Source organism: Poecilia reticulata, chromosome 14 (assembly GCF_904066995.2).
Source record: "Poecilia reticulata chromosome 14, P_reticulata-male-v2, whole genome shotgun sequence".
Taxonomy (NCBI): Eukaryota; Metazoa; Chordata; class Actinopteri; order Cyprinodontiformes; family Poeciliidae; genus Poecilia; species Poecilia reticulata.
Window position 1 is genome coordinate 18,164,261 of NC_088843.1, and position 27,487 is coordinate 18,191,747.

General features: G+C 40.8%; 1 protein-coding gene across 1 annotated transcript in view; it reads left to right on the plus strand.

Annotated features, from left to right (window-relative positions):
* Positions 1-27,487, plus strand: part of uvrag (UV radiation resistance associated gene) — a 109,147-nt gene that overhangs the window by 64,340 nt on the left and 17,320 nt on the right. The window contains exon 13 of the mRNA XM_008428245.2: positions 1,365-1,440. Within this exon, the coding sequence (XP_008426467.2) occupies positions 1,365-1,440 (76 nt within the window). The remainder of the gene's footprint in view (positions 1-1,364; positions 1,441-27,487) is intronic.

Here is a 27,487-nt window from a genome sequence, read left to right on the forward strand (position 1 = left end):
TTTGGACGAGACCACAAAGAAACTCCGGGAAGCTCCTTTTTTTTTTTTTTTTTTTTCCTGCCTTCACACTCGATTCTGAAACGCTTTGACACTGGCCTTCCTACTTAATGCTCTGCATTCTAACGTAAAGACTGCGGCGTAGCTTTCTGAATATTCTCTCAGTGGGAGATCGGCCGATATAAGCTGTTAATGACAGGCAGGGACGAGTCCACCGGTTTCACAGCACTTCCCACTTCATGTCAGCATCCGCTGCTCCGTCTCGGCCCCAACCGAGACATCTGGGTTTCACTGATGGGACTTTCCCGTCGCGCTGAAAGCAAAAGTTCCCTTTGTCTGTGCTTGGAGGCGGAAAGATGGTGCTGCACTGCTCCTGTTTGATGCTTCAGTAGATCAAGGTGCTGACTGGGCATCTGTGGGGCCGTGGATCCAGACTAAGCTTTTTACCTCGTCTGCATCTGTCAGCGAATGCAAACGCTGCAGACTCCATGAGCGCATGCTTCAGCATGTGAAGGTGTACTAGGGACTTTGTAGACGGTATTCCGGCAAAAAAAACCCCTCAAATTCTGAAACTGATCTCAGAAATTTTCTAGAAAAAAACTTGGAAATTTCAAAGTTTTAAAAGTCAAAAATTGGTTGGAAAAAAAAGCTCAGCGAATGTTTGACTTTTGGAAATATTCTGAGTTTCAAAAGCTGTAAGTTTGAATTGAAATTTATCTCCAATATGCTAGCAACTTTTTTGACTTTTCTAAATGTTCAAGTTTCTTTTCTAGTTTTTTTTATACCAGTGTGTGTTCTGTAGAATTACAAATTTGCAAAGTGATAAATAGATATGTTTACAATCACACACTTTTAAAATGAAGCTTTTTTTTGCAAGTCTGAGCTGTAACTTTTTTCCTAAGGTCTGTAACACGTGCAGCAGCTTTGAATCTCACACCAAACGAAGGAATAACTAGATTAACAGCTGCTCATTGAAACATATGTTCCTTATGTTTGTAGTAGTTCAATAAAAATGAAGAGAAATGCAAAGTACAAACTCTGGGTTGATACATTAAAATGAAAATAAATGGGAGTTTTTCGCTTGATGAAAATAATGAGATTTTTCTGTATTTTCATACATTTTTTTGTGATTGTTTCTGAGAGAGTGAATGAAGGTTTAAGATTCGTTGCACAGATCAGAAACAAAGTTTCAGCTTCAGTTTGTCTCTGCATTTATTCTCAAAGTCTGCAAAGCTTCAGGTTTCAAAGGTCAATATCTAATCGTGTGTTTTATTGCAAAGACTGAGCCATCAAATCATCATCTAATCGATCGCAAACAGTGAAATCTCATAATCCTCTCCAATTAAATGTCCTTCTGTGTTTTACAGATTCCCGTTGTATTCTAGAGGAGAGCGCTTTCATTTTGAATATGGCGTCTACTTGCTAAACAAGAACATCGCCCAGGTAAGGAATGAACAGTTGCCAATAATGAGTGAAGTTTAATAATTGACAATTTGATCAGAAGATAAATGACCATAATGCATAAAATATATTTATGTACAATTCCTACATGAGCCATTTGTTGCCCACAGGTTCAACAATTCTGGCTGAGGTTGGGTGAAACCTCACCATCTCCATAGTTCCATGTTCCTGTCACTAATTTTCACAAGATCCTGATGTCATTCTGAACATTTTTTATGCGACTGTGGCCAGTTTGTAATGTTTCTAGTCCAAATACTTTCTTTGCATCCCTTTTGTAGGAAAAATGAAAAAAACAAAGTTAAACATCTGCATGGAGGATCTTTGATGTTCACATGTCTTGGATTGGCCATTTTTGTTTGTGTGGTGAGCATTTTAGGTTCTTTGACCTGGTAGTTCTCAAAACATTTGGCATCAACTATTTGACTTTTTCAGTGAAGTAAGTTGGAAATTATAAGATAAAATGCAATTTAGATTTGTCATAAGTATTCATTTTCTTTCTGGATCGCTATCAAAATGTCTCACCTCTTATAAAACCTATTTTTATGAAAACAAAATAATCTTTTCTTAAGAACTTAGACCTTTTGTGTCATTTGCTGCAAAAGGTCAAAATTGCAGTGTTGTGGGCAAACTTGCTGAAGGTGTTTTCCACATGTCGGAGTACCCATCCATGTGTGAACTGCCTGAGCAGCAGGAAGCGGAGCACACTGGACCGCAAAGCCCGGCTGCAGCCTCTCAGCTTCTTTCACGGTTGTAAACTCCAGAGTCTCGTTAGATCTTTTTGGACATCAGGGAAATGAGCTGTGTGAAGCATGAACTGCACACAACCCACCGGTCGGTAGCATCAACTCATTCATAGTTTTGGTCTTGTCATGTGATTCGCTGATCTTGTGACTTCGCTATGCTTATTAAAGTGCATATAAGTGAGTTGGCCACCTTTTTTTTTAAATTTTATACGCAAGACACTTATAATCTCAGACATTTAGCAGTTTGCATTCCTTTTGCCTGCTTTTTTTTTTTTAATCCAGGTGGAGAAGAAGGGCACAACTTGCAGATTATTCATTGAACTACCTAAGCCTATTTTAGGTTTAATTACATCTTTTTGTATTAGAAATACAATAAACAAACAATTCAAATTCTTTTTAAAATAAGACCATATATATATTTTTTTAGCCTAAAATGCAATAACATTTTTTTATTGTGCGCTTCATCAATTGTAACAATTAATGCGTCTGCAACTAAAACAAATTCTCCTCAATCAGCACAGTCCTAATCTGAAGACTGGTTAATAATTGGATAACAAAAGGAGCTCAATAGGATTTTTTTTTTTTTTTACTTTTTTGGACCAGGTGAATCTAAATCTACTTCTAGCCACTTGAGTTGTGTGTAGAACTTAATCACTGACAAAGCATTCAAAAAAATGTAATCTTAAATTCAATGTCTATATATTGTTTATGTATATATATTGTTTGGCATCCCTTTTTGAGTTAACAATTAAATTAGTTGACGAATAATCAATTCGTCATGATTAATGTGGTTGTGTCAGACCTAATGTGAACGTTGACGTTTGACCCTAATATGCTTAGAACTAAAAAACTTTTTTTGCACAAAAAAAAACGAAACAAGCCTAAATGCATCTATGTCATTTTCTCATTAAGTGCCTTGATACATAACCACATGATCCGTCTTATTTTAAATATTCAAGATGTTTTTTGAATAACAGTCAAAATGATCTCTCAGTCCAGATATTAGTCCAGGACTTCTTAGTTCATCGGATCTCTGCAGACTGTTCCTGTTGTTGCATGTAGAGCATTTGCTGTGCAGTCATCCAAGTTCTTATTCCCACCTTCTAACTCCCCCCAGTACACACACACACACACACACACACACACACACACACACACACACACACACACGCCCAGTCCGTTTTTGATCAAAGCTACACCTCGTGACCTGAGCTCTCTGAGATTTCAATTTCACGAACGTCGACCATGTGTTGCCATCAGACTGCGTGCTCGGTCTTGCTGAAACTTTAATTTGCTTGCTGATAGAAGGCACATGGAAGTAACTTTGGGAGAAATACTCCTGACGGCAGTCGGCTCGTCGCAAATCAAATCTAAAATAATAATGCCACAGCTGGCCGCCTTCGCCATATTTTGGTGACATAATCTATGAGTTGAAGGTCTTTTCAGGTTATCAAGAGAGCACTCCCGGCGTCAATTTATAAGACAGTTTAACGAGTCGTATTGAAGAGCGGGAATGTGGGGCTTTTGAAGGAATCTGGTCTGCTGAAGATGAAAAATGAGATTCACTCAGCAGGATGTCCTCACCAGTGTTCATGAAACCTCTGCTGAAAGATTCTAACTCCAGGCTTTTTAAAGTCAGATGGAAACAATCAGCTGTGACACAGGTGGGCACATGTGAGGGGTGAATGATAACTGTGAGATACATCTGGAAAGACGGATTAAGGCAATGGAGGCTTGCGCTCAGGCAAAGTTATTTATGCAAACTAAACGTGGCACTTTAAAGCTACGGTACGCAACTTATAAAACAAACAGTTTTTTGCATATTTGTTGAAACTGTCACTCTGTCGTGACGGTGTACAACAGATAATGTGTGAAACAAATCGAGCTCCTATGCCTTCTCCTAGTAATCTCAGTGCTAAATGCGGAAACGCAGAACTCGTTCTTATTCGCCGTTCACATCCTCTCCCTTATTCTCTGCTGCGCTGCAGCTGTTTCCCAACAGCAGAGCCTGTCACAAACGCTCAAGCTAGTTAGCATGGCGGCGGATAAACAGACTTCCTGTAATGGTAAGTTGTTTCTCCGCCATTAGTACATTGAGCAGCATGTACACAAGGGTGATTGACTAGCTCTGATTGCTTGTTTTTGACCGGGAGCTGTTTATTTCTTCAGACAGCAATAATCACAGTGGGAGGAGGGGAAGGAGCGTGATCTTTTTTTCACAGTTTTAATAAATATGGCGCCAGTTTCATTGAATAGGAGAAACACTGTGCGTCCAGAAAGTATTCACAGCTCTTCACTTCTTCCACATTTGTTGTTACATACTTACGGGGTCAACACACAGGGAACAACGAACAACATCGAAAGGAGAGAGTTTTCTGACACCCGGGGTGAATCCAGCACACAGGACACGATTGTCGCAGCAGGACTCTTTCTAAAGCTGGTCAGCCATTTATGCTGAGTGATTGGAGGAGAAGGTCCTTAGTCAAGGAGGAGACCAAGAGCCGGTTCAGTGTGGAGAGAGGAGATCCTTCCAGAAGGACAACTGTCTCTGTAGCGATCCACCAATCAAGCCTGGGTGGTAGAGCAGCCACTCCTTAATAAAAGGTTCATGGCAGCTGATCTGGAGTTTACCAAAATACACCTGACGGACTCTCAGACCAGGAGAAACAAGATCGTCTGGTCTGATGAGACAAAGACTGAACTCTTAGGCCAATACCATCCCTACAGTGAAGCGTGGTGGTGGCAGCATCAAGCTGTAGGGATGTTTTGCAGCAGCAGGAACTGTTATACTAGTCAGGATAGAGGGAAAGATGAATGCATTTCAAAAGCGTGGCTTCAGAACCTCTCTGAATGTTGAGGAGAGTCCGAGACAGTCTAGACATGATTTTGATTGAACATATCTGAAAAGATCTGAAAGTGGCATCATATTCTGAGAGATTTGAGGCTGGGACTTCTGCCAAAGGCGAATAAACATGTACAAAGCAAAATCTGTAAATACACACGTAAATGTTACTACTTGGTTTTCTTTTGATAACATTTTCCACATCATAACGGGATATTTGTGGGTAGAATTTTCCGGAAAGAGATTAATTTAATAAAATTTGGAATGTAACAAGATGTGGAAAAAATGAAACACGGCAAATACTTTCTGGATGTGCTGTTTCCTGCTCCATTTTTTTCTGAAGCAGCAGTAATGCACAGAGTTCAGGAGAACATCGGCACTTTCTCAGGGTGAAATTTCATCTCATTTTTAAAGCTCAGTGATGTACATTCCACGTCTCCATCCATCTTAACGGCGAGTTATCAGGTTTGCCTCTAAGTAATATCGTTTTGTGGCCGAAACGGTGCAGCTCCATATGTTAGTGATAATAAGTCGGCGTTTTTAAAACCGAAGAGGTGGTTAGCTTGTCACTTTCAACAAAGGAGAAGCCGCTGGAGACGATTCTCCTCCGCCTCACTTCTGATGATCTCTGCGAAAGGCTTCTCAGCCAACTTCTGCAAGCTTGCAATCGATCAATTGCATCACAGAAGCTCAGATTTGAGTTGAGTAAAGATGAGATCCTTTTCCCTCAGCATGTGGTTTTAATTCCTCTGTTCTCCTTCCAAACCAGTTGATCAAAGAAAAATCACCATTTTCTGGACTCGGTTTGCAATGAGTCAAGATGCTCAACATGCTGAGCAGCAATCTGACGTTATGATATGTATTGTTTAAACTCCAAAATCATTTCATCTTCCTTTAAAGTAGTAGTCTATTTTACATTGACTGTTCTCTCACACACAGTGTGACATTGCCTCTGTTCTTGATATTAATAGAGACGACCTCCAGGGACCAAAAAGTATTTTGAATACTATTACCACTATTTCTCATATTATGGTTCAAAGAAAGGAATTGGGATAAGCTAAAATAGAAAAAATTGCTTAACAAAAATAAGAGATCAAAAACGCAGCCCAAAGAGGGGTGAGAATGCAAATATAATTTAACCGCAGTTGTACTATGATGTCGTTTAACACCTTTAAAGTGAAGGAAGCTAGATGGAGTGCACTTCGAGGTGTTAACAGCGCTACAGCTGCCTGACTTAAATCTGGTTAACATGGGATAGTGAAATTAGACATAAAAATGTATCCAAACCTCCAAATATTTCATGTGCAATCAAATAACATAAGAAAATCTGAGTGCAATTGCTAAAGTCGCCCTTTTCTTTTCACTACTGTTCTGTGTTTTGGTCCGCATGCAGAATTTCCTCATTTGCAAAAATGATCCAACAAAAGCAATGTGAATTAAAAAAAAATAAAATTCTCCCTGTTCGGCTTCGTTGTTGAATGATTACCATTGGGCTGCTGCTGTTTGTTAAAAAATTTGGCCCCCGCTACATCTGAGGCCTGCAGCTGGGCCTGAAGTGGCCTTCCACAGGGGGGGGCACAAGCGCCAAACCTGCCTTTCCTCCATTTGCAGAGACAAATGAGCCAAGTTAGTGTGGCTGACTCCAAAGGAAAACCAGCAGCCTTTTGTCTGGAAAAGGGCCACGTTGCTGCATTCTCCAACTCTCAGTTATCCACTTGGCTATGCTGTTGTGAAACAGGCATGTGGGGCTGATTAGACGACAACTGATGCTACACAACATCTACGGGAACAATTAGATCTTAGTTACTTGGACGGAGAGACTCTGTGGCCTCCAGCATAGGAAAACGCAGAATTCCGATTTATTACAGTAAATTCTTTGCAGGCACAGCCAGGCCACCCCTGGATTCACCTTCGTTTCTGTCGACTGGGGCAAGATGGCTGCAGCCTTCCGCCTCTCAGGTCTCTGGTGACTTCGTACCGTGATCTACAGGCAAAGTGCCATGGCGGTGGTCTGATGCATACGTCAGAGAGCCTGCTGCTGTAAAGAGTGGCAACTGTGGCTCCATAAAGTGCTGCTATGACTCATGGGGAAGCCTACTGTAGTTAGTGGTTAAAGGAGGTGGCAGCGAGCGGAACAGGACCTGCTTGGACTGAGTTATTCTTGTTGACGCTGTTTGGAAAAGATTTTACATGATTGGGAAAAGTAAACTTAACCTTTTCGAATTACAATAATTATCAGTAAGAGGCCGTTTTCTCCTTAGGGGTCCTCTGTAATCCTGTGGATTAAGAGATTAACCATGATGCCTTGCTGTTGAATTTAGCTGCTAACATCATCACTCTAGCAAAAATCGCAAGAACATTTCTGAAGAGTTTGCATTGTCAAACACAGGAAAGGCTCTGTGTTTAATCTGGTCCTCTAATGTTGCAATTATGCAAATGCTTTCAAGCCCAAAAAAATAAATAGAAGAAGTAATTTTTTTTTTCAAAGCTAAGCTTTTTAGTGAGGCTGTGTTGGTTTGGCTTGCATGCAAGAAAAGTTGCACTTTTTGTCCACAGAAACCGACTTAGGAGAAAATTTTTGATTTGTAAATAAAAAACAAGCTGGCAGGACAGCCATGTCTCCGTTTGCCGTCTTAAAAAAAGAATGTGGAAATACACAGTGTGTCATCTGTTTCGATGAGGAGAGTGCAAACAAACCCGTTCACCTCCTGCTTATTTCTGCACGAGTACCATCTTCAAATCAACGTGCTTTTTTTTTTTTTTTTTTGTGAACTTTGGGTCCTCGGCTCGTTTCTTCACCTCCGGGGCAACGCCGGTGACCTCAGACCGGAGAGTCTTGGCATAGTGCTTTGCTGCCATTAGCTCATATGATTGGGCTTCAATAAAAACCAGATGACCCACAGACATGGAAAAAGTGAACATTAAGCAGATGCCCTCCACCTCAGAGTAAATGGTCAAGACAGTTAAAATTCCACATTGTAAACTGTCTCCAACTATTACTTTGCTCCTTTTCTTCTTTTATTATTGTGGATACTGGAGATCGAACAAGACTTCCGACCTCGTGCGCATCGTTAAAGATCGACTCGTCCGCTTCTTACTTTGTGTATTTACAAGAGTATTTAAATTCTTTTGAAATGTTCACATTTTTCTAGAATAACCCATAGCTTTAATGGGATTTTATATGATAGTCCAGAACAATGTAAAGTGATGGTTACATTACCTGTGTATTAACCATGAATTTTGGAGCAAATGGATTTTATTAAAGGTAGTTATGGGCACAGGAAACTGAAAAGTTAGTTCTGCTTACTCTAAAGAATCATCATCACGGTATTTAGTGGAAGCTAATGCTAAAGCGCTAACTTAAATTCAAATTATAGAAAGACTGCAACACAAATTAAATGTTGACATGATAACTTACATGTTCTGTAATGCCCTTAGATATTGCATTTATGTTTAGATCTTGTTCTTTACTGTCCGTGTTTTATTTTCTCATTGTCATCTTATTTGAAATAAAAGTTTCTGGAAATAATGGGGAAATGTGAGGAGAGGAAACTGTAAGTAGTCTTCAAAATAAGAGCATGACCGTAAACATATTTCAACTTGAACAATTCTTAACAGATGTTGAGCTTTATCCAAATGAAAGTTATCCTGTAACATTAATTTAAGGGAAGCTTTTAGCTCATTAAGCTTTTAGCCCACCACTGATTACAGGGTGTCAGCGTACAAGGGGACGATTGCAATCCACCCGCCACACTTTTCAGATTCATGGCTGTTAAAACTTCTCTGCAGCTGCTGCATAGCTCTGTACTGCGGCTAATCAGAATGATCTGGATGCAATCAGCAAGTATTACACAAAAATCAAATTTACACTAATAAAATGCGACCTCCTCGCTCCCTAGCGTGATACATTGTATGTAAATGCTCACAATTGTAATATCAGTTTCTGTTGTCACATCTTGGAGTCATTCCTTACGGCAATCTGACCCAGCAGAACCGTTTGAAGATGAAGAGGAAACTGTGATGTGTAACTTCATACCCTAAATCTACTTAGGCTCTTTTATGTGGGAGAGGAAGAAAAAGATCACAGCTAACTGGGATCCATCGTTGGAACGCCGAGGCGTCGCTCTTTGATGAGGAGCTCTCCTCCGGTCGACCGTGTGCGCCGTGTTTGTGCCGTCTCGTTTTTGCCTCCGTTGCTCAGATCCCCTCTAAATGCGAGCAGAAACCGGATCCCCCCGGGATGTTTCTCAGAAACGACTTACATTAGACAGAAATATTTCGGATTTCATTTGGAAGGGTTGTCTCTTTGTCCAGTCGAGGCCTGCGGTTTGTGACTCACTTGCTGGTGCGCTCCACAAAGAAACCTTCTCGGCGAAAGAAGAGAGGAGAAACAGACGGGCAAGTCTCCACTGTTCCCCTCGAACAGAACTCTCACTCTTCTGTTTACTTGCCCCCTGCACAAACCTCGTCTCGACAAACAGACCCGTCAGGATTTAGAAATTATGATGCAGCCCACTCTGAGGTGTTTGTTTACTTGAACTCCGCTTCCCCCAGGGCTCTGCCACCATCTCTACCCAAAGACAGACGAGACCTGGAAGCAATCAGGCCATTTCAACGGCCCGCTGCCACTTTGTGTCTTCATCTCTCCGCGATGGCCACATCCGTTTTTCATTTTTCAGGGATTGATATGAAAAAAAAAATTGCATACTAGAGAGGACAGGCACCAGCAAATGCAAAACTGCCTCATCATATGTGCCTAGTATTCAGCCCTGAGGAAGGAGGGAAAGTAAGACGTGAGGCACCAGGTGAGATTCTTTGTAATCTAAGCCGCTGAGGTGTCTGTTTTTGTTTTAGTTTGGTGAAATATAGTTTGAATAACCGTCATTTTCCGCACGGCCACATGCCGTACAAATGTTGAACAGTGAGAAGTTGGAAGTCTCAACGCCATCGTTTCGGCGCACCTACCAACCCTTATGATCTCTTTTATTCCCTGACAGTTAAAAGCATTTCATTATCTGTCACATTTCAGGGTAGTAACCACCCCCGGCAGGTAGAAAGTGGTAAAACCAAGAGCAGTTTCGGTCTGACGCCGTTGGCCCTTACATCGTTGATTCATAGAGAGAAGACGGGAGGAAATATTAGTTTCATGTTTAGGTTTAGATACGTGATGCGTGTCTCTTACATTGCCGGGGTATTTCATTGACTCATTTATGCTTCTTCAAAAGTATCAATAATTGTTGCATTGATACTGTGCCCAACTTAAATGTTCCTTTACAGGCCCAAGCAGTTACTTGGCTCTCCTGGTAAAGATTTATTAAAACGCTTTAAAATAAACTCATCTTTAACTGCAATACAAAGGACCCCTGGTGATTGCAGGGTTTAGGGTCCACAATCGGTCACTAATGGCTAAAATACCGGCAATACTTGCGCCACTCTCTAAAAGATGCTTATGACTACCTTTGCAATCATTCAAACACCAAATATACCGTAATGTCTTGTTCACATGTGATGATTGATCCTACAGTGTGTGGATTAAAGGATTTCTTAAACATGCCTGAAAAATATCAAAGCAGCACTTGAGGTATATGTTTGACGAAGGAATATCTCTGTAACATGATGTAAATCTAAAAAGGAAAGTCGGTTTTACGTGTTACTGCCCCTTTAAGTAAATCCAGGCTTTTTTTTTTTTTTTTAAGTACACCTCTCTCTGCCGGTGGGTTTTCAAATCCCGACTGTGTGGTCCCGGTTTTCCATCACAAACATTTGTTTTTAGCTACAGCTTGAATCCAGTGCAACATTTTGCTCAGACTTTGTTACTGGTGGAACCCCCTTTTTATATTTTACTACAGGAAGTGGAAAGCTCTTTTTTCTTCTTCTTCTTCTTCCTCCATTAAAAAGTGTCACCAAAAGTAGGAGACTGGCCGCGTTGTTTTGTCTGCCGTCTTCTCGCTCGGTTTCAAGTTCAGCCGCTTCCGATAGCGAGAAAGACGAGTTGAATTACTGGACGCTCCCATGCTGACCAGCTCCTACCTTCTGTCAGCCAGAACATTTGATTTACAAGCAGGCCTCAGACTCCACTTCTAAGTGTGTGTCACTGTTCTGCGGTTTCCACTTCTGGGTGTGTGTACATAGTGAAGGCTGCTAGTGTGCTGCGATTATGCTTCAGCTCCTGGCTTTATGGGAATTCCTCTGGATAACCACCTATGACTTTATGAAACACTTAAGTTGGTTTAATTGATTTTCCACATTTTGTGGTCACTTGTTCCAGGTTTGTCCGTCACCACAAAGGGAATCCAGGGTAGCTCCTTACACTATATATAAGGCTAATCGTTAAGTTAATGTTAATGGGGAATAATCCTACGACTGTGTGAAGCTGAGAGAAAGCGGGGGAAAATTAAGTTGGTTAAAAAGTTTTTTATTATTACGTTTAGGCTCATTTGGCCAAATTAGCCCTTGGGTTAGCAGCAGAGTGAAAGGTTGTGCAAAATTAGTTATGCTGAAACATTAGAAACAAGCAAAAAGCTGAGAAAAACTGAAGTAAAACAAAAAAAGATGAATTCCTCTGAACTGTTTCTCATCATGTTTATTTATTTTCATTCATTCAACATTTGTTTTTTTTTGTATATTGCATCTGGACTTGAGTTTGGCTGTGGCCTCTTTTTTTAACCTATGAGAACAGATTTATTTTGAGCCCTGTGTTGTTTTTGATTATTTTACAAAAGGAGAGGAGGATATAACCTTTGAAGATGGCTAGGAAAAATCTAGAAAATCTTTTTTTTTTTTTTTTTTTACTAAGGATAAAATCTGTGGCCAGCTGCTGAGCAGGACGTCAGCTGACCATGTATGACTGCACACGATGCATCGCACTTGGAGAGTCAGTCCTCCCAATAGCAACACGTCTGAGTCCACTGTGGCGTACCAGCGACGCTGGCAGCAAAACGTCTTTCCATCCAAATAACAAAGTAGTTGGGAGTGTTGCAAACCCCAAATCCTCACGCTTTGTTGCAAACATATAATGACATAAAAGCAGCAGTAAAAGTAGTGGGAAGTGTTTGTTACCATGGAGACTGACTGAACGGTGCCTCCAGACTTTGCCCTAATTTGTTTTTGACGTGTTTGTTAAATTACTTGTTACATTTCAATAATTAAAACTATATTTTCTATTTATTTCGTTTGAGTTGAAACGCAAATCCAAACTCATGTTTTTTGCCCCCTTTTTTTTTTTTTTTACTCCAAAAAAATTTCTCCCTGCATTCAGTCAGTTTCATTTTTTATTTATTTTTATTTTTATTTTGATATATATAAACCAGCATTTGATAAAAACGATCATTAGATCCAAATAATCCTCACAACAAAGTTAGTTTGATCACCTCACTTTGTAGTCCAAGATTTGTTTTGGAAATAAAAGCGATTTCTTTAAGGTAATTTTTCAATTAGTTTTATAGGGATGTAAAAAACATATTAATCTAAGAGGAGCAACAGATTTCTGTGATTCATTATTTTAATAGTGTGAGCATGTGGAGCTGGTGGAGAGGAAGAACTCCCCTGTAACGACGAGAAACCTCCAGCAGAACCAGGCTAAGAGAGCGTGTTAAAAATCCTCTGGTTGCTCTGCTCTATTTATTCTGAGAACAAATGGCAGCATTACAAAGTATTACGTTTTACCTTCTGGAATATGTTGCAAGCCCTAAATGCAGGTTTGGATGTAAATCACCGCATCAAATGACGCTGACAAGATAAACGCTAAAATATCTCGTGGTCATACTGTCAACAGTGGGGGGACAAAAAGAAGTCAGTAAGTGCAAGAATCACTGCAATCCAATATATTTGCGTTCCCCGTAACGTCCCAATGTTTTCAAGTTTTGCCTTGCACGTTTAACGACTCAAAGAGTCGGAACAAATAAACCGAGACCCAAAAATCACAAAAGGGATTCGCCTGCGTGCCTCATCTTTCCCCATCAGTCAGAGCAGCGATGTTGTGATTATTTCTGAATGTAGTTTTTCCCACAGGTCAAGCTGTGGATTTTTCTGTGCAGGCGTTCCAGAAACTGTACGTTTGCTGTGATTCAGGGTGTTTAGAGAGTGTTGGCTGCTCTCCTCCGTCATTTACTTAATAGTGCGTCTGCAGTTTCCAGCTGTTTGGAATTTGTAGTTGAAGTATGTTTTCCTTTCTTTTTTTTCTTTTTTGTTTTTTTTTGTTTTTGTTTCCCCATATCTCACTTATGTGCTCAAACCACTAAGATTTAGCAACGAGGACATACTAAATTCTCTTGTTTTGTTTTTCTTTGTCATATGATCATATCTGAAGCACCGGCTTTCAGAAAACGAAACCTCTCCGTGAAACAAAACAAAAAAATCCTATGAGACTGCTCACTGTACAATCTGCTTCCTCCACTGGGAGTTTTATCAGCGGCTTTGATCAGACTTAGGTCATACTGTGTTACAATATCTGTAATTTTTGGATCCATCCTGCTTTTCTCCCAGTTAAGTAGGGTGATAGAAACTGGACCAAGGCACACAAACAGAAGAATTTTCTTTTGCTGGTGGACCCTCTATCGCGCCCCCCCGACTCCCTCCTGCCTGTCATGAGAATGTAGAGGGGAGAAACCGAGTATATTTTATGTCACGGAGTTTAGAAAAACTTGTTTGTTTTGTTAATTCATCAAACTCCGCGTGCTGCCATTTGGGTGTTTGTGAGGTACTGCAGTCATTATTGTGGCTGAATTAAATTAAACAGCTCTGAGAATAAAACAATGCTGGCCCCGTCTGGTCAGTGTTTGAACAAATACAAATCTGGTTCTGCTGAAATCCTGCAAAACCTGCTTTTTTTTCTATGTGTGTGGGTTCTGTTAAAGCCATTCGACTCTGATTTTATTCTACATAACTAAAAAGACCGGATAGCACAGTATGGTGGACACTCGATAGACTTCTTTGAATAATCTCCTAGTTGTTCGGTTTTTCTGAATGAACACCTTTCTCTGGGATATAAAAGTTCCTCAATCGGCTCAAACTCCCAGCTTCTTATGCTGCGTCAGGAGGAACATACAAAGGATGCTATCAAATTTTAATTTCTGTCCTCTGGTCACGACTTTCTCTTTATTAATGAAGTGTCTACGATGGGCTCAGGCCTGTTGTCCCCGAGGTCGTATAACAGTTTTACGGTTATTGGGAGGGGAAAGAGGCTATAAGTGGCTCATGATAGCAGCTCTAAAGCAAACACCTGCTCAGGTTTGAAAAAATAAAATAAAAATAGAGGCCCTAAATTGACATCGTTTTCCTTTTCATGTGGAAATAATTGATGTACGCTGCATCTTCTAAAGCTGCATAGATTACTTTCTTATTGTGCTTTTGAAGAGTGGGCTCAGGATATTGAGACAAGGTAAATAATTGCAGTTATTTTTCATCTAATTAAATGTGCAAGTTGTGAGAAGTTCAAAGTAGCCCTAAACTGATTCATTTCAATTCAAACTTGATTTTAAAATACTTTTCTGAACAATGGCTCTGACTAAAGATCCCAAAAGAGCCGATGCTTAATTGTAACATAATCTGAATGACACAATCAGTTGTTTTCAAGAACTGCTCATCCACCACATTTGCTTTTGCCGCTCTTCTTTAATGGGTAGACAGCCGGGCAGAGACTTTTGAGTCAGGGATATCATCCTTGCATTTTATGATCGGTGGAAGAGATGGTTTGAACTTCATGAGGTCGTGGCATAATTCTGGACATTTTACAGCTTTTTTGGAGGGGGGGGGGATTGGAAGAATTAATTTCAATTGTTGGGTTTCCAGGCACAGACCTGTCCTTTTAAGAGTTGTCCATAAATGTGGAATCTGGTTGAAGTCATGTCTTCAGCTTGGTGTGGTTTAACCATGTGTGTTTGGGATCTGTGTTCTGTTGGAACAACCAGTTGACCCAAACCTTAGTCCTTTGGGGGGAAAAAACAACTTGTTTAGAATATTCAGAACCAATCCAGGAGCCACAAAGGCTCAAGCTGATCATCAAAATGGACCGTGAGGCTGTGGACCAAGAACCGCTTCTCCATAATTAATACATTCGAACTGGACTGAAAGTTGCAGCTTTGATCAAAAACTAGTTTTGGAGGGTTTCCATTATCCGGACCGACTTCACCAAAGTCCTCAACCCTGCTGAGAATTTGTGGACTTGTGCTCAAAGGTCGGTTAATGGCAGGAAAACAACCAATTTAAAAGTACTTTACTAATTCTGCCAAGTAAAGTGGTCAAATATTTAGGCAGAAATCAGCCAGAAGCTTGTTCACAAATACAGAGAGCGTGTGGTTGCAGTGCCTCTTGCTGAAGGACGTTTTACCGAATGTAATTCTAATACTTTCAAATGTCATTTTGAAAATATTTAAGCTGCACATGGCTTTGCACACATTGTTTTTTCAGTCCAAAGGAGAGAAAAGAACAACTCAAATAAATCATAAGAACTGAAGTGAATTCAAAATATGAGACGGATAAATGAATATTCCCATTATTGGTGTTTTAAAACCTTTTGACGTACACGGTACAAACTCTCTGATGCTAGAGTCGAACTGAAAGGGAATCAGAAGCTTTACCAAAAAGATAGATGTTCAAGAAAATGTTTGTCCCACTGCAGGTCCAAATGAAAGTCCGCAAGATTCAAACGATCTCCTGCTAATGCCTAGTTCACACAGCAAGATTTTTATTCTGACTCATGTCCTGATTTGTCCTCCATGAGGACAAACATGAACTAGAAACTCTAGTGGATCTTATAGATGGGTTGTTTTCTTGTTTTTTCTCTGCTAATTATAGTCCACAAACTAACGCCATTTCTTCCTCCCGGTCAGCCGTCTTTATTTATTCTGAACTCACGTTTTGTCGCAAGAGTTTTTGCGAGATTTTCCATCTGACTTCTTAATGTCGGTCAGTCAAATCCGTCTGAAATGAAATGGCTCCACACCGCACTCTGTCTGACTACACCTAAGATTTTTTTTATTGTCGTGTGTTAGAAAAACACACAACAATAACCTCTCTGAGGTTTTCTAATTTTAAAATCTTTCAGTGTGATCCAGGCATGAGTTCTGGCGACCAGAACCCCTGGGAAAATGGACCTTCATACCTCCAAGTTGGGGCTACAGTGAAGGGAAACCAAAGACCCAACAGCATATTTGGCGCAGCCACTCTGAAATATTAGGACAATCAATTTAAAACTAATCATTTTCAAACATAAATTCAGCAAATAGGACAGTTAGCGTATTAAAAATGATTATATTTCCCATTTCAATCTGACACGCTTATGTCATTTGTCCAGATTCGGGCCTAATTACAGATCAACGGCTTTGTTTGTTGGTGTCGACCACGTTGCTACCCGTACATTATGATGGAAAGCAGACGCATATCTGGTGTCGGTGGACAAATTATTGCCTTGCGCGGCTGTTGTCCCCATGGAAACGGGCCCTTTTTTTAAAATTAAAAACACGCCTCACCCAGGTTGCTGGCTCCTTCTTTTAAGAGCAATTAGGACAGTGCCCACAGCAGGGACACCCACCTCTGACTAAACTTGCACCCAAACAGAGACACACATGCGCATGCTGTAATTATTGTCAGTCTACATGTTCAGCTTTGTTGTGTTTGGCGCCTTCGCCTTGCGACCGCCTCGGCTGTCAGAAGTTGGAGCGTAAAGAGTTGGAGTTTATCTCTCATTTCCATAGCTGTGAAGCTCCTGCAGGACTCAGACATTAAGCAGGAATGCCATAACTTCAGTCCTACGTGAAATAGTGCTTAGTTTTCTGTATTTAAACGCCTCCGTTTATCCCAGCAGTCTGGATTGCTGAGATGTCTTGGATCTCTCTTTCGTTTAAGCTTTTTTTCTTTTTACTATTCCATAATTTAAGAAACGGCCTTACTTCCGTATCCAATTCACCCAACGCTCATTTCAGTCGAGCGGTGGCCTCCGTCCAGCTCATTAAAGAGTTAGAAACCGCACGTTCAACCTCACACTCTTGTCCCGTTGCTGAATTGATGGAAAACCTGACGTACTAGTTGGCCTCGAAACGTAAAGGGGGAGGGGGGTCGACGGGGAAGTAGAACCACACAATGGCGATTTGTTTCTCATTCTCTGCCTCTCTCTTTACATCCTAATCAGATTTGGTTAATCAGGAATTAGGTGGCATTTAACCGAATTCCATTTGCCGCTTTTATGTACGTTTCTTTTTTTTTTTCCCTTTCTGCGGCTGTATTTGTGAAGCTCTACACGACGCGTCCATTGCAGAGGAAAACGTATACGGCATGGGCTCTGCAAACCGTGCAGATTTGAAAAGGAAGGGACTTTTACTGATTATGTATATTTTTGTCTGGCAGCAGCTGCAGAGGAAGTGCAGCAAATTAATCTAATCGTCGTTCGGGCCAACCGGTCAGGGGCTGCTGTTGTTAAGCAAGGCTCAACTGTGGGTGGGTGAAAGAGAAGAAGCTTGAACGAAACATTGAATTTTTAGATTGCATTTTGTTTTGTTTTGGTTCGGATTTAATTCTTTTCTTTCTTATTTTAATTTTTTTTATTGTTTCATTGTTAAAATTACACGTTGTACACAGTAGTATCCCTAATCACTCATTCATCCTAACAAATCTTTTTCCTATTGGGCTGTGACTGCTCCGGTTCCAAACACTGAAACTTTTTGGCAGCGCAAAAAATGTTTTAACATCCTTAACACTATGCAGGGTCACAGTTGAACAAACCCAGATGACCAGAGAATGCTCGGGGCGCTCCAAAGTAAACCGGACGCAGGCCGGGCTCTCCCAGTGCCGTGGCAGGTTTTAATTTGATCCGCAGAGCCAATGAAACGGAGAGCCAGGGCTCTCTTTGCTGCTGTTTATTGTTCTGTTATGCTGCTTAAAAAATTTCTCCGCTCGTCTCCAACATTTATTTTCAAGTTCAGCTGGAGTTTTTTGCCGAGGGTGGAATTTTACGGCATTATTGCTTACAGGCAAATTTGTCACTTAGTTTCAGAACGTCGAAGGTTAGATTTAATCCGACCTTTTCCTCAGACGGGCTCTCTTTCCTCAGACGGGCTTTCTTGGTAGTGCAGAGATCAATTTGCAAAACACCGGCCACCTTTAAAAGCTTTAAAAGACTAAAAGTGATGGATATTTTAAGAAAACATATTTTGTGTTTGTGTTCTGCTTTTCCCTGAAGCCTAACATCCTCTTTCTCTTGGAGAACAATCGCGATCTCCGATCCTTTCTGTGGGAATCTAAACAAAGTTGATCTTAGTTCCCTTAACCTTGATGTCTGCTAATGCCTATTATCAATAATCTTATTCATGGAGCTTTGTCTGTATACATAAACACACTTTTGCTGATGCTGAACAGTAGGCAGTTTCCACAAAAGAAGAGTATTTTCAGTTTATGGCATTATATTGAAGCGTGTGTGCGCTGATTGCAGTTTTATAGCAGATCACAAGCATAAAGCCACACCTGCTGATTATGATTTTGGCCAACACAGATTTTTTTCCCATTGACTTTATTGTTAAATATATCAATAAAGTGGCTAAGTTGGCAACGGTTGTTAATCTCGCACATGCAGATATGACTTGGTGGGCGGTTCTGTCAGTCTTTACCGTCCACTGACACTGAAAATATTTCATTTTTAGTTTATTTAGAAGAGTAACAACATTTACCCTGAGGTAAAGTGTTGTCAGAGCACAGGATGTGTTCAGTGATTAGAGAAATATTGTTTTTTTGAGTTTCATATCGGGGTCGGTAAAGCTTGAAATTGTCCAGTTCTGTTAAAGGTCTGAAATACGTATGTCTGTCCTGCCAGTTTTTGGGATCATGGAAATTCACGCAAAATCAACAGACCCCTGCATGTTTTTTTTGTTGTTGTTTTTTTTCATTTTGGCGGATAATTGTGAGTTTGTTGCAAATTTTCAGCAAAAATGGTGAAAAACTTTGCCGACTCTAACCTGCAGGTAGCTTATGCCAATCACATCCACCAGCTTTACAGGATGATAAATTGTCCCTGTAGCTACTGCCATAAATGATTATATTGTTGTTTTGTGACCATTTTCAAGTGATATAGTGGTAACGGTAAAGTAATGCAAGGACACGTTCTCAAAGCATAATAAACTTTAGATTCTAGTGAACATTTAACACCGGAACATTTTAAATATCCAAAATGAACAAAACGGAAACAACAAAATTAATTTTTCTCTGTAAACAAAATTGTCCTTCAGAAAAACAAGTAGTTGAAACCAATTTACCAGACTGAAGACTTTTCTAATCCAGTTTTTTGGTAGAAGGAGAGAGAAAATAGTAAAAGGATAAATCATACAAATAGAAATGATTGAACTTGTTTTCATTTTTCGTCTGATTAATTGATTTATTGCTTATTGCAATAGTAGTTTTTTTTTTTACTTTAACACATTGCTGCCTCAAGCTTGTTAATCTATAGTCTGTGATTGATATGGCAAGTAACAAATCACACTTATCCTCGTACAGAAGCGCAAAGTACCAATCATGGTTATGGGTTGTGTCGCTGTCTGCTGACATCGAGTTATTTATGATCTTTAAAGAATATAAATGTTTGTGTTTTCCGTCTGCCGGCTTGTTTTGTTTTTCTCATCTTTATTTCTTCCATATGTACATTTTGGAAGGAGTTTGTTGTGGAAAGAATAAAGCAAAATTCATTGCAAATATTTCAAAAGTGCCAATGGTCCACAAAATCTGTGACTTTGGTTGCAAAAAAACTCACAAAAACAATGGCGAAATTCCTGGAGGTACTGATATGTGTATTCTGTCTTGAGAATTTCATTCATACCTGGAAATTCTTTTCTTTTTTTTATTGAAAACAAAGTGAGAGACTTTTCAACTCTGACTAGCTGATCTACTGCTATCACTCTGCAATAACTTTTCTTAAATGAGCCTGCCAGCCTCCTCTGCTGCAGTAATAATAATAATATAAAATGTCAGTCAAGTCCACCAAATTAAAACAGAGGGAAAAGAAAATAAGATGGCCTTTCACAACCAGCAGAGAACATGTGGGCTGCAGAAAGCCAGAATAGGCACCTGCCCACAAACCTTACATTCATCCTCATCTGGACTCTGCTATTTTCCAAAGGGGCCTTGTGGAAACACAACTTGTATAAAAACAATTTCCCTCCTTGTAAAGTACCACATATAATTTTAATTCCAAATAATAAAAAAGAGTCTGATCAGGCTCTGGCTACAATAAAAGAAACCTTTTATTGCTGCATTTGTCTGCTTTATTTATGCGGTGTGCCGTTACTGGGCAGGAGCTCGTGGTGTTTGTGGAGAGAAGCTTTCTTTCTCCTGTTGCTGCGCCTCTTCTTGCCAAGAGAAAAATACTTATGTTCTGCGCTGATCTCAAGCTGCCCTCCGTCCCGTAGCACCACTTTGAACCCCGTTGTTTGGCACCATTCGGCGGTCCGGCCTTGGAAATTTATGGTTCCCAGAAGAACAAATTTTGTATATTTTGCTACAAAACTGTAAATCAGAGAATCAGCTGGCTAGCCTAGGTGTGATTTCCTGTGAGAGGTGCCTGGAGCAATTGATGACATTCCGACATGCCAATGCTGCTAACATGAAGTTGACCTCAGAGGTGGAACCTCACAAACAAGGTTAGCTTGTTAGCTTGTGAGGCTATCGGGTTACTTTGTTTGACTCTCGCGTTGCAGTCTCAAGACTGATTGGCCTTGAGGGCCTCTTAAGGGGAGATGGCCCTTCCAATAGGTGTCACTGTAGCCCAGCAGACTCTGACCTCCTCTGCTGACCAGCACACACACTACTGCGTGTTGTAGTCACAGCTGGCATAGCTGTGTTCACCTCAGACCTTCCCCACGGTGATTGGGGTCGCAGGAGACTTCCACTGATCTCTTGTGACCGGTGGTCTCTCCCTAAGTGAATTTCCTATTCATCTCACACAGCCTTTCCCGTAATTATGTAAATCTGTTGACTGCATTTGGCAGCAATATGATACTCGGCAACGTCTAACAACAAGTAATGCGACAGAAGAGTCTGGTTTTAGTTAGGGCCGCATTTGAACTGGACTCGCGCTCCGAGAATGCTCGCCACACCTGTGATGCATTACTGCTGTTCAGAGGAGAGTGGAAGAGGTGGAGGGGAATCCGGCAATGGCAGATGAAGTGGAGGAGCTTTCAGTGCGTAATGCTGCTCCTGCTCCGCTTTTGACCCAGGTAAAGAGTAAGGCAGCATTTCATTTGAGCTGATCTGAATGGATATAAGTGACTACAGTGATGGTTACAAACAGACTAATGGAATCTGGCTCTATCACAGCTTTAATATAAGTAGCCCGATCTTAGATTTAAGTACATTTACCTCTTGGCCAACCGACACGAGGGAGGCGATCTCTCTCCCTCTCTCTCCCTCTGTCTCTCTTTCTCTTTTTCTCTCTCTCTCTGTTTCTCTCTCTCTCGAAGTGAAACCTTCAGTGAAGCAGGGTGTCATCCTTACCTGCTTTTTCAAAAACTCCAGGGTAATGTTTCAGAAAGAGTGGGACTTAACCTGAAGTAATATTTCTGGTTTCATTATTCACTTTAAATGTTAAATTTTAATAGAGGGATTTATGGCTTCTGCAGTTAATCCCCCAGTTCTGCACAGATCAACAGGCGTTCAACACCAACAATCGCGCATTGCACACTTTTACCTGAAGTTGTCTTAGAGCGAGCAGTTATCCTGACATCCATGTTTTTGGATGGTGGGCGAAAGTTGGGGTCCCTGTGAAGAACCTGCTGTATATTGAGGAAGAACATGCAGCTGTGCTGACAGAGCAGGTCAGTCAGAGCAGACCTGCTCTGACTGAATATGGAACGTTGTCGCCTGTACGAGCTGCGTTTTAGTTTGTGCTCCTGATTGTTTGAGTGTGAAGTTTGAAGGAGCTGTCAAAAGGACTGTAGCTGCTACTAAAGGATCAACCCCGGTCCGAAAGCAGACCGCACGACCGAACGGCAGCCCCAGAAAACTAAAATGCGTTGCAATGTTTTGCTGTGTCCTTCTGACATATTACTTGCTTAATTTGCCGAACGCCATTAAGATTGTAAACATCTTTCAACAAATTCCTAAGTAAATAAATTTAGACATAACAGGCTTTTCACATCAACCCAATCATCAACCTTGATCATGAGCTACCTAGTTCTGTTTTTCATTTTCTATGTCTCATCTTTTCAGCATCTTTTCTAAACTTTCACGCAGGGTGAATTCAAATGCAAGCGTCCAATATATCTGGTTATAAAATCTTTCTTTTCTTTAACGGCGTTCGTCTGGTGAATGGATTCTGATGTTTGAAGGAAACGTTCCATACAGTGTCCATCAAGCTGCAGAGTTTCAGATGGAAGAGGTGGATAAAAGTCAGAACTTTAATACCGTGTTTGCCGTTTATTTGTCTCCAGACACTAAGCTAAACTTCAGCTACTCTGATTTTACTTGCACTCTGTTCTCTCTCATGTTCAGCAGGATCATTAGCTCTGATTGCCAATGTTGGAAAATGTTCATTTGTGTTTCATCAACCAGTAAATTAGCAAAAATAAAACTTCATGTGTTTTGTTTTATACCATTGATTGATTTAATTACTTCTAGTACAACTGCATTAAATCATGTGATCTTTTGATTTTGAGCTTTTCCATATTTACTGCAGATGTTAAAGGTTTTTGTCAGCAAGAGCAGTTTATCAACTGGTCAACTCTAAACATGAACTTTCAATAATTAATTACTGAATATATAAAACATTAAGCTAACATCGGTTCATATTTAGCTTTATGTGGGTGTGTTTCACATCTTTCAAGGATTTTTTTTTTTTTTAAATCCATAGTGTAAAAAAAACATTGTTCCGATTCAACCAATATATTTGGGTTAATTTTAAAGATTAGTTGAAAGTGTAAAATATGTAAGTTTAAGAAAATGTGTTAATAAATGTTTCAACATTCTTGAATCTTAACAAAATTGGCTAAATTCAGGTTAGGTTTTGAAATCATTTTACTCAAATTGATTCTGCTGGAATCTGCCACAAGCAAATTACAATTTCATCACATTTTAGACAAAAATATTATAAAAAGAAATGAACATAGTTAGGAGTTTTTCTCGGAGTCTGCTCTTGAGTAATTTTGTTACCAAGCAGACCTCCCTTCCTGCCTCTTACGCCGACTGATGTGACGAGAATAGAACGGCACACACCGTCTAACGTTGCTACTTCAAGATGTGAAATGTAACAAAACTTCTAATCTCGGCTCCCATTTATCAGGGGAAAAAGAAATATCCTTTGTAAGTCGTGTTTAGGTCAGGAGCGATTCTTCACAGTCCAAATTTGTGGGAAGAAATTTTCAGCAGTAAGCAAACGCCTGTGGTGTTTATGAGTTCTGATTCTTAGTTTGACTTCGAGAGTGGATGATGATGAGCGTGGCACGCATTCAAGGCCAGAACGCTGCTTCCAGTTGAAGGGAAGCGAGTTTCTGTTGTGAATGAATTATATGACCTTAGCCAGACTCAAACAACTTTTCAGCCCTGTTCTGTATATTTATGGAGACACATGAAAGGCTGCAGTGATTAATCATATTGGATTTCATATTCCATGCCGCACCACACGATTGTTGAGGTTTTGAACCTCTTGCACCATGTGAGGTTCCACCATCAACTGTAGCAAAAGCTGTAAATGCAAAAAGTCTTTAAACATCTGGGCAGTAAATAACAATGAGGCACCGCTATAAATGTATGTCAAATGAAGAGTTTCACATGTTTTTTTTGTTATACCGTTTAACTCTGATCTGCAGCTATTTTAGGTCGGCCATTTTGTTTTGTGCATTAGTGGTTGAGTGATGGATGCATAGGCTGAGTTGGGCAGAACCATTACAGTGAAACTTTCTGCCTAACTTATTGAAGTTGTTACATTGAAAGAAAAAGCTAGACGAAAACAGGAAGTGCTGTCGTAGGCTAACTTCCTGTAGACCCCCACCCCTGTTGTATACAGCAATTATGTTCAACAGACAAGTTTTCCTGGATGTTTGTCAGTTTTCCACCTTTATGTGACATGCGCTGTATTTGCTGTTCCTTGTAATGTTTTGTTTTATTGGGTCTTAGCTGCTGGGGTAAAATAAACATGCTCTATAGGGAAAACGTTTTGCTAGAAAAGGCGTGTTCTGTAATTCTGCCGGACAACTTCAGCCGAATTAAAACATCAAAACAAAAGATTGGATGGAGGTCCTCCAGAATGTAAATACTATGTTCTAATGTTTGCGCCACAGAGGTGAAAGGACTGTTTATTGGATCAAAGCTACATGTAGCGCTCAGACTGCTGGCAACCATCATTCTCTTGGCAAGTGGAAGAAACGGAAATCCAAGGATTCGGAGCGGCGTATGTGGCTCTCGGAGCTGTAAACAAAAACTTACAATAATTGGAGCAACGCGCCACTGTGCGGGCCTGTTGGACGAGTTAAAGCATATTGACAAGAGACAAACAAGCTCAGGCGTATAAATATACTGTAGTTGACGGCTATAATGAGAAGGATAAAGCTTCAGAGCTTCACCTGCTGCCTTGGTGAAAGTTGGTGTTTTATGCAGCAGCCAAGCAGCGCCAGAGGGACTCTAGATGGCCCAGACTGGTTCTAATGAGGCAAGAAATGGGTACCGTTTTATTGCATGTATCACTGCGTGCCAGGTATTTTATATACTGAAATCTTTGTAAGTTGGAATCTATTTAATTTTAACCATATTGGACTGAAACTTATTAACCCAGGTGGGGTTCCTACGCAGCCTGGAAAATTCTGGAATTTAATGTTATTATTTCCCATGTTTGCATTAGTATAACCTGGTCTTTGCACAATTCTGCTTAATTCTCATTTCCCTCCAGTTCTCTGTTTGGTATTTCTCCCATTGAGCTGGATTTCTGCAGCAGAATTTCAACCAGGCCAAACAGAAGGAGAAATTGTGAACAATGACATGGATTTTCTGAACCAATCCAATCAGTCAGAAGAACTGACTGGATATGACAAAAAAAAGTTCATTTTGAAACGCTTTCACTTGTCAAATATTTCTCATAAAAATCTTTGCCATATCCTTTTCTATCTTTTATTTTTATTTCCATGAATGGTAGTCGTTTATGTCATTAGAACCAGAAGAGAGAGATGTTAAAAACAAGCTTCTCTGCATGAGTCTTGTGTCTGAGAGTTGATATGTGTCACCCTTCAAATCTAATCAAATCAAATTTTGTTTTATAGCACATTTCATAACTGCTGTTAGCCAAAATGCTGCACACTAGAACAACAATATTTCCAACATAAATAAAAATGCAAACAGTGGAAGAAAGAAATGGAAACACATGAATCTTTTATTGTTTCTGCTGTAAGTATCCGGTCCAAAGGACAGTGGAAGAGGCAACACCTGGTTAGCTCCTCTATAATGAGCTGTCATAAGTACTAATGAGCCCCCTGATTACCTTCCCCAGGGAGCCAGTAAAAGCGGCGCTCTTTCGATTTTTACCAATGGACAAAAGCACGCCGGCTATAAATCACAGGATAATTGTCCGTCCACACAGGACAGACATGCACAGGTTCTTCTGGAGTTTGATTTGAAGACGTTTGACCTGTTGATGCATGGACTGCGCGGCTCACGATGAAAACATTCTGCGTCCCAGACTTCCTCTGGCTCCTGTCTCCAGTAACGTTGCAATTTCTGAATCCCAACGATGTCTGAGCCGCATTTTCTGGACTGCTACCATAAAAGGAGTTAAGTGGGAAGTGGCCTGGTCACCTGCCTCCCCTTACACCCCCCCTCCCCTCAGCACCTCGTCATCAGTAATCAGCCTCACGGTTCTCTTCTGCCTGCCCACATTAGAGATCTAATCTGAAGGTGATTAGCCCTGACAAACTCAGGGAAACTGTAATATGCGGTATAAGCGAGACTGTTTGTTTAGCCTCTGAACAGGGCTCAGGGCGAGCAGGAAGGTTTCGCCAAATGATGGATGGCATGCACTGTAAACTGACTGGTTCCCTCAGGATCTCATTCGGCCTCAGTGTGTTTCTGTGTGGTCATGGCTCCAGCGGATTGGCAGCCTCAACCTGTATACAATCCCCCATTCTTTGCAGAGTGGCTTTGTCTACCCGAAGTGTCCTACCCTCCTTAGACGTTGCCCCCACACACGTCACCCTACACATGCTGCGGTTTTCTCTGAATCTGAATGTGCAGAGAAAAAGGTGTGAGCAGGAACGCGCAACCCTGCTTGGATCGATTCCATTGTGTCATGTGATAAAACTCTAGTGGGTGTCCCCCCCCCCCCCACCACTGCACCTCCCCAGCCCCAGCTGTTTGGTGCTCTCACCTTTCAGCTGTCCTCAATGGGCCCGGGGAATTTCTCACTACGATCTGGTTAGCCCATCACAAAGAAGCCTGTGGACGGTTTTGAAAACATGCTTACACACACACACGCAGGCACACACACGCCGAGGACTCCGGCTATCATCACGGCGAGTTAGGAAGGAGAAACTGGAAACGACAAGCCGTCTCTCAAGCCGACTGATCCTGAGTTACGTACATCGTCTTCTTGCTGACACAGTAACACCGATTGTTTCTTTGTTCTGTCGTGCGCAGAAGAGTCGGACCGCTCTGCTTCTTATTCGGTGTCTGTTACAACACGTTGCGACATCCTCCCAGGGAACAGTTTGGGTTTGCAGACCAGAATCTAAACCTCACCCTCTCTTCTGTTTGTTTCCATCCTGATGTCGAAGCTTTCGAGGCGCTGACAGTTGCAAATGACGCCCAGCTTTTTGTTATTAAGCAGTCTTGCGCTTTCTTCCTCTGCTGCTCCAACGTACTCCGTTCCTCCATGCGAGTTAGCCGGGTCACTGGTGTTTTTGTTTGTCTCAGGCGGGCAGAGACGAAGGGGAGGAAAGTTTACATATTCGACAACCGGCGCACACTGCGATTGCCTCCATAAGACGAGGGCCTTAAGCAACACACAGACACACAAGCTGCGTTTCCATTACAAATGTCCACAAATCTTTGTCAGTATTCTGCTAATGTTGAAAAAGCACAATTTCGCAATTGTGGTGTTTCCATAAAATACAAGTTTTAATTAAAATCAGGTGAATAATTCAGTTTACGGAATAAGTCAGTAGCCCTCTGGCAGTGTTAAAAATCATGGCAGTGACGGATGTAAAGGTTTACAAGAGATATATTAATATTTCAGTCATGGCGCTCATCATCAATCAGAGGAGAGGTCGGCGTTTTACTCGGGTGATGAAGTAACAACCCCCTTATTCTTGGTAGCGGATATGCATGTGACTTTTTGGGGAAATTGTAGTTGCGATTTTACAGAAGACCTATGGATTCAACATTTTTGAATGACTAACTCAAGTTTTTCTGAACGGTGCAACGCTGTGAGAGCTCTGGTGGAATCACCTGCACGTTGTCTGGAAAGAAAACAACAACAAAAAATGAAAAC